Below are 8,632 nucleotides of genomic sequence, written 5' to 3'. Positions count from 1 at the left end.
CCCACAGAGAGGGGGGGGGGGGGCTGGGAGTGGGGGACAAGGAGTGGGGGGGGGGGGGGGGTGTAGAGCTCTTGGACCCTCGGATCAGCTGTCAGCAAGACACGGGGCCAGTCAGCACCATTCAGCAAGAGCAGGGTGACCTTAAAGCATGGATGCTGTGACCAGGCATAAAAACAGAGAGAGAGAGAGAGAGAGAGAGAGAGAGAGAGAGAGAGAGAGAGACAGACATGGACAAAAGAGGGAAGGAAAATGACTGACCATACCAGAAGAGCACCGAGGTGATTAGAGTACACGGTTACACAACTCAACACTGAAATTTGAAACTTAAAGCCTTTTGACACCTTTAGGTAACTAAAATGCGCTACCTAAAAAAAAAATAAGTTATGAAATCTGGTCTAAAATGTAGTTTTTATGAGAGACTATGAGTAGAAGATTTTTTTACGGAATTAATCACAATTCATTCGATTCAACAAACAAAGCCAACACATCAAAATCAACAAAATGAAAACTACGGTTTGTGTGAGCTCTATAAAAGAGAGCATGAGCGATTCTCTGGGGCCCTCAAAGTGTTCCCCAAGGGATCGACTGAAAGAGAAAATGAAAGACAGAGAGAGAGAGAGAAAAAGAGAGAGATTTCTATCTCTCATTAAAAGCAATAAACAAATAGTAACATCTGTCAAGGGAGTAATCCATCCCATTTGCAAAAAAAAAAACACAACTGACATTTGAATCAATTAGTGCAGGCACTCTGTAGACACATTCACAGGTCTGCCAAACTGAGAGTGAAGGAAGCAGCACTCCTTGAATATTCAAGTAGCACTTTAATAGCATAGCTTGAATACGGCCTTTTGAGGTGAACTTTGCTGGAAAAGCACTCGCATTCTTTTAAAGAAATCTGTGCTATTGTTCATAAATTTTCTGTTTAAATACATAAAACACTGAGACTACAGAGCATAATTAGAAAGCTGTGTAAAATTTGTAAAACTTGCATTCAGGTAACAGGGCCGTTGCAGTCTCTGTTGTTTCAGTAGGCTTGTTAGTGTTAATTACGGTAGGTCTTGAATCGATCCAGGGGATACTGTTCGTATAGAACAGATACACACTGTTTCAGTCCCAAAGCACAACGCTACCACTTTACGGCAGGCCGGATAATTACACAAAGGCACTAACAATGTCCACCAAAAAGTACAAAGTAGGCAACAACAGTACAAACAGCAATAATTACACACACACAACCAAGGGACAGTATTCACAAAAGACGAAGTGTGTGAGAGTAATTACGCTGAGTGCCTGGTAGAACACCCCCCACCCCCCCACCCCCACTCCACCTTCCCTTCTGTCACCCCAAGCTCTTTTGCCCCAGTTGGGTTTTTTTGGAGTGCTGCCCAGGCCCTGAGTGAGAGGTGGCCATTTACGTGTTCGGTTCTCGACCAAGACGCTAATCAGATAAATGATCTATTTGTTTTAAAACATCATCAAGTACATTAGGGCTGGTGGAGAACTGAAATGGTTGCTAGGCAAACAGGGGTTTTGGCAACAGAGAGTGGGTGAATGGAGGGTTCGGGAGGGGGGTCCCGTTAACGGACCAATGGGACGGACGCAGAGCAACAAGAGACAAATTAACCACAGAGCGTTAATCACTTAGCCCTCTAATGGGAGCACAGAAAAACACAGAAACACACATGCACATGCATGCGTGCCTGCGCGCTTCTGCACACGCGCGCGCACCCACAACCACACACACACACACACACACACACACAACCACACACACACACACACACACACACACACACACAACCACACACACACAAACAGACACACACAAACACAAACACACACACAGAGAGAGAGAGAGAGACAGAGAGACAGAGAGAGAGAGCAGTGCAGACACACAGCTGCCCCAAAAACCATTATAGAACAACACTTCCCCTGTTTCTGGTCTAATTCTTTAGATTATATTTTAGTAAGTACTGAGGCTACTGGACAAATATGCCTGGGGTACACTCCCATATCTTAATACAAAACAAGAAACAAATGTCTTCTTGTTTAAAACTACAATTAGTTCATCGACGTCAAAATTTGGCTGGAACTAAATTCTTTAATGGTTTGATAATGTGCGTTCATTCACTGTAGTATGGGACCTCACCTTCTCTAAATTTACATTATGCATTATGACAATTTGTTGTTTGACAGCTAGGAAGATGTGGCTTATCTCTGAGCACAGTAAAGACTACACCAGGTACAAGGCAGAGTGACAGGTTAGGTCCAGGTAGACTGATACAGAACACAATACAGACAAATCAAGCAGAGGGGAGGGAGTAGTTCAATGGAAAGCTAACATGTGTGTGTGAGTGAGTGTGTGTGTGTGTGTGTGTGTGTGTGTGTGTGTGTGTGTGTGTGTGTGTTGGAGGGGGGGATCTGATAATTGCACCAAGCTGGGGCATGCATTTGCAGGGTGTTATTACTTTCACTCTCAGTCTCACTCTCTCTCTCTCTCACACACACACACACACACTCCTTCTTTCATTCTCTTCCCTCTAATTCCTGTCTAAAAGAGACCTTTGCAAAGACCGGCCTGGCAGGCCGAGCATAGCATTGGTAATTACCGTGGTATTACCCGTTGCACAAAGCACGGCGCTCAGTAACTCTTCAGCTCTAACTTCATTTCCTAAGAAATCTCTCGCTGCTACGCCGTTGAGTCCCAAGTAAGTGCTCTATGACTAACAGGTTGACCTAAACTAAGGATTCGCCATCACCTTTGTCTAATAATGAGTCATTTTTGAATGTGAGGACATGGGGTGAGGAAGGGAGCTAAGACTAGATCAATAAGTAGAAGGGGGTAGGATAAAATCCAGTACAACATGACCCGTGCTACGCTCCACTCTTGCGATTGGCCTCTACGCGTTGTTGATGAGCGTGTTCTTAGATATTTACAACAGTTCAGTGCAAGGCCATAAACAAAATGAAAATGTTTTCACAACAATGAATGTTTTTTTTGGGGGGTTTCTTTTTGGTTTTTCACCAATACATAAACAACTGTATCTTCTAAATTTATCAGAATTACTACTGAATAATAAGATCTCTAAATGTGAACAGAAAAGACTATGACCATATCAGTTCCAGAAGGATGCATACGCACTGAAAAGGCATTTGATCTGAGCTCCCGTGGGGACTCTCCTAAAAGATGCGCGGTCCGACGTCTTCGAATAAGCAACAGCTTACATATAAACTTACTTACAGACGCACAGTGCTAATAAACAGTAAATAAAGAGCTGACAAAACAACCTTAAATCTTTCAAAGAGCCCAGATGAACCGGTCCTCTCGCGTGCGATAAAACGGCATGTTTTACAGTATGTTTAAAAAATCTCTGTCCATGTCAGTTTGTTCACTGGACAGCGAGGGCCCAGGGCTGGTCACAGTGCTGCCCTGTAAACAGCCTGAGAGAAACACTAATTAACTGTCACTAACACAAGAGTTAAGTGTCAGGCACAAGCACAGTAGCGGACTACAGACCTAAACTGTAGCCCAGTAGACAGCCATTGTTTAGCAAGACATAATTACTATTTCCCGGGTGCTGAAATTTGCATAATTACCCAAACAAAGGTTGAGACGGGGTGGTGAGAGGGAAGGCCACGGGAGGCAACCCCCGACAAGTGCGCATGCACGCACTCTTAGACTGACGCAAAATCAAACGATGTAGTCAAACTCAGGTGCACTTGCACCTCTGGTGGCTGTGGCAGGGAAAGAAAGAAAGCACACGTTCAATGCTAGTCTTGGACATATATACATGTACCCAAGGCAAATACATGGGAATACTAGTGAAAGACATTTTCTCATACATAGGAAAAGGAGTGAGGATAATGTTACAACCATAACGCCTTGCAATACTATTCAATGAGTTTCCCTCTAAATTTTACAACAGTTTAAATTTGCAGTTATAGTTAATTCATCATTTCAGAGGGTTTTTTTTTTTTCAATATTTATGTTTTAATTATAAAAACACCAAAGGATCTGTAGACTTTACGCAACGAGGTACAATCAAGAGAGGGGCCGTCACTGAAAACTCTTCGTATAGTTATATAAAAAACCAAATTTAGGACAGATTGTCTCATAGTTACACCAGATTTTTTCCAGCTCCCCCGAGATGTAGATCTGATGATGTGATACTCTGGCTTCCAAAAGTACCTCAGCTGTTTTGTTGCACTTTTCTTCATTCAACGTATTGAATCTGTGCCCAGTACAAATGTTCCAGAAGAGCCTTGGAACGGCGCGCTTACACAAAAGCTGGAACGTCAGACTCGATGAAGAGTGATTAACCTACATTAGTTTGCAGTTAATATGAAGACAGATTTCCTGCAAATGGAGCAAGTGCAGGAAGATGGTACATATAAGAATATGGCATGTGAGAGAGAAAGAGACATCGCTTAGATCATTCAAAAAAGAATCAAGGAAAGCCTTTAGCTCCGCTGACCATCCGGTGAATAACCTCAGAGACAAAAACAGAGGCGTGTTATTGCATAACCTTTTCAAAACACAGAAGAAAACACCAGTTTTGTTGTTGTAAGGCACGATTACACTGCTATTCGGCAGAAAAGACTCCAACAATTTTTCAGGGGGTTGCTTTATAATATCATATCGAGGCTTGTCAAAACATATCCTGCCAATTTCACTGTTTTGTTTTTTTTTTACCCACACACTTACAACATTTCACTTGATCTCTCAACCCTACGATCCGAAGAACAGTACCCTTATACTGACATAAGAAATTCATAACCATTTATGCCAATTATGCGACTGTTTATATACACTGGATATTTGCATATGTGTTATTGCATAAGATACGGTGCCTGACATGACTGCGGCGTGAGACAGTAAATTCTCAGCATAAGAAAGGTTCTCAAGCCTTTTCTTGTTTTTTTCTTTGTTTGTTTGTTTCTTTCTTTTAAGAGGGTATACTCAAACAGGCCCACTGAGACTAAGAAAGGCACTGAACGGAAGCGTAGGAAATGCTTTCGGGGGGCACAGAGCAGATAACACCCCCAAGTAAAGTTCGCCCCAGGCTCTGATCATGTGACTGCAGAAATGACAACTCTTACCTCATTGTTTACACCTCACCAGACACTGTGCTGAACTCTCACACACAACCCAAGCTACAGCTGAAGATGATTTCAGTATTAAATTTGTACATAAAACAAACCAAAAACATAGAAAAATATATATATATATAAAAATTATATAGAAAACATACAAAAATACTTGTTGTAATACATAACGCCTAATATACGTATAAACGCAGAAGTAGTTAAAATGCTACAAATACCTCGTACACTAAGTATTCCATATTTAGTTTATATAAAAATCAAATACTTGAAATGCACACACCAGACCAAAACACATGATTACTGTTTGTGTCCAATTCTGTGGTCAACGAGCCTCTCTAAACCTCTTCATACCCATCCAGAACGTTCCAGTCACACCCATTGTGCTCCTCCTTGATCCCTGCTGGAAACAAGAGCACTTAAACCCACAACAACCTCCGACCTTCACAACCCTGACAATGTGGATCACCTTAATCCAGACATTTGGATAGCTAATCCACAGTCAGCGCTTCAAGAGATACCGAGACCTTTGGGTTGGTCCACTCCTTAGGGAAGGATTTGGAATCGGGGGGGAAACAGGCAAAACACTGGGGCAACCCCTGTTTTAGACAATGCAGCGGCCCAGCTGAACTGACAAGAACATGAGGGAGATGTTTGGGCCTACCAATGCGTGAGATCAATTAGGGGTGGTTGAGAGGAACATTTGAAAGGCGTAGAGGTGACCCTGATTTGGGGAGGGCAGACAACCAAAGGGAGCCAAACCTGCCTCCTCTAGTTAATCCAGCCAGGGGAGTCAGATAGCCGCTAAGGTATCAGGAGGAGGTCAACCAGCAAGATTCCAAATTCCACAGCAAACAGCAGGAAGTCTCTTCTTTTTACAAAAGAGTGCACTTTCTTTGTCTACAGATAACAGATGCTGGTTGGCAGAGATAATGGCGATTTAACATGTCACAAAACACCCAAACAGCATATAAGTGTGCTATAACAACTGTTTCATATAATTGTCACTGTTTATGAAAGCTTTTTGGATGTTTCCCTTAAAAGAATGCAAGAGGAAATTAACTTTTTCTATTCTCTTTTTCTAAACATAGCAAGCATTGAACCAAACTTCTGTGTGCCTAGAGTGTGCCAGGTAACAGCAGTAGGGAAGTGGTTATCCAGGTGATAATACTAAAAGTACGGCATTTCATCTGAGTTTTGCTGTATTGCTCAACTCATTATACTTCATCTGGAAAAAACAGCTATTTCTAAAAACTAGAAAGTCAGACAGTGGCTACAAGAAATATCAGGAAAAAATGCCTTCAAATTTCCTCAGGCTCCCAGGAGACTGTAGTCTGTAATTGCTCAAGTCTGCCTGCCAGTGGCATCTGAGGGATCTACACTTTTTTTAGTGAAAGGTCTCTACCACCAAGTACTCTCTTTCCCCTTTCCCCTGATGTCACTTACCACTCAAGTCAATGAAGTCATCAGTTCTCGCTAATGACAACGAAAACTGCCCATTGCAACAAAAGCAGCCATATGACATCATCTGATGTCTGCTATCACAAGATAGGACTGTTTCAGAAGCCTACTTTCTTCAGATTCATATAACAAACTTTGAGTGCTCCATTTGGAAGGAGGATTTGTACTGAAATTCATGTTAGTCTTAACAGTCTGGGATCTTCTGGTAAGTCCAAGAAACAGGATAGGTTTAACAAAATAAATGTTGGTTGTAGACTGATGCAAAAACATACGGCACAAGTACTCACAAACATTTCCAGTGTTATCGAAACTGCTGAGTACCTCATCCACTCGGATAGGCCCAAGATTATCTCTGAAAAACAAACCATAAGTCAGGAATTACTGAAAATAATTCAAGCCTCCGCAAATTAAAAAAGTGCTATACTGTACATAAAGAGTTTGCTGAGGAGAGACAATTACTTTCTTGCATAGCCTAATTCTGTAATAAAGTATTGTGTGTGTGTGTGTGTATGTGTGTGTGTGTGTGTGTGTGTGTGCGCGCATGTGTGTGTGTGTGTGTGTGTGTGCATGTGTGTGTGTGTGTGTATGTGCGTGTAAAAGATAGAAACATACACACACACTCATAACAATCTTACATGCTTGCAAACACTGATGTACATCACCACTGCCATCCAAGACAAGACGTACCTAAGTAAGGCACTGTACTGAGGAAAAGAGGCACTTCTGTATTCAACCCACTGTCCATCAGTAGGGTCGTCACTATCTGAGAGTTTGACCCTGGTCCTGGAGAACAGGTTGAAGGAGGAGAATCTACGCACAGAGACTTGCTGTACTTCAGTACTGTCTAGCTGTCTCTGTTTCAAAATCTGGAGAACAAGAACAATGGATTTGAAAAAGGCAAAAAATATCTCTCTGACCATAGCACGCATCCTTTGTGCCAGCCCGGGTCTTTTGCGATTGGCTGGTTGGTTTAAAAACGAGCTCAAGAATTAAGCCATCCTGATTTATGGTTAACAGAGATTGTCACAATGGTAAACTCTATAATAAATCGGCTAAAGATGCAGCAGTCCAGTTAACAAAACACAATACAAAACCACTGCAAAATTGTGTATGACCATATGAAAAGGTTATTATTAGCTACTTGGCTCTGTGATGGCCTATTGCCATGAAACACGGAAAGCATGACACCTTCAGCAACAGTAAAGTATAACAGACACTACTTTACGGACTACATCCCGCTGAAGTCATTCAAATATCTTTCCGATTACTTATTTTTGGGGGGATTTTCTCAATAATCACTCTAACTTCATTTTACTCAGCTGCAGAGACCGGGGCAATGTTAAGACAGAACACTTTAGAAGATGCAATCCGTGCCGTACTTTGCATCTTCTAACAACCGATATATCCGAGTTAAGATAGGAACCCAGATTGGTTGGTGTATTGGCAACATAATTTAACTGGAGGCTGTTGTAACAAGTTGACTGTACCAGGGCTGAGTAATGAAAATGTAATATCTGACAGGCATATGCTCGATTAATTCAAGTCTTTTGAATGGGACTTTAAGAAATGCCTCACCTGTCGCAGGAGTTTCCAACGCGCACGGGCCACATCGGTTCCACAGTGAGAATTCTGGTTATTTTGGTGATGTGTTTCCTTTGACAGCGTGGAAGGGTCTCTGAGTTTATTTATCCCTGGGCCACCTGTTTGGTTTGAATCCATTTTCAGTTTAAGAAATTTCAGTCCTTGTAAAGCAGTGGCAAACAGAAGCTTTAAGCACAACTAAATCTCCCTTGGAAACAGATCTTGTTACTCCGTTAATTAAAAAATTGCGGCGTTAACTTCAGTTCGCCGGTAAGGCAGTTCGTGAGGATTTGGATGCCGCTGTGAAAACCATGCCATTTCCGTACACTTCCTGTCATTTAAGACGCCAAAGAAAAGCAATGTATCTCAGTTATTATCGAGCCTACTTTTGTGCTACAATCCCGCCAGCATCTGACATTGATTATTTTTGTCTGGATGAAACGCCATATCATAGCGCCGATTGTAGTTTTGTAGTCACTAACGTGAG

At 42.0% G+C, this 8,632-nt stretch overlaps 1 protein-coding gene across 1 annotated transcript in view; it reads right to left on the bottom strand.

Annotated features, from left to right (window-relative positions):
• The window catches only part of camkmt (calmodulin-lysine N-methyltransferase), an 84,908-nt gene extending 76,625 nt beyond the window's left edge, over window positions 1-8,283 (bottom strand). Inside the window, exons 1-3 of the mRNA XM_030772379.1 lie at window positions 8,140-8,283; window positions 7,252-7,430; window positions 6,852-6,916 (exon numbers count right to left, since the gene is read on the bottom strand). Of these exons, the coding sequence (XP_030628239.1) occupies window positions 6,852-6,916; window positions 7,252-7,430; window positions 8,140-8,283 (388 nt within the window). The remainder of the gene's footprint in view (window positions 1-6,851; window positions 6,917-7,251; window positions 7,431-8,139) is intronic.
• Window positions 8,284-8,632: the final 349 nt, after the last annotated feature.

The sequence above is a fragment of the Chanos chanos genome, chromosome 4, assembly GCF_902362185.1.
Source record: "Chanos chanos chromosome 4, fChaCha1.1, whole genome shotgun sequence".
In the NCBI taxonomy this organism is placed as follows: Eukaryota; Metazoa; Chordata; class Actinopteri; order Gonorynchiformes; family Chanidae; genus Chanos; species Chanos chanos.
Note: the sequence above shows the minus strand (reverse complement) of the source record. Positions and strands in the feature narration are given on the sequence as shown.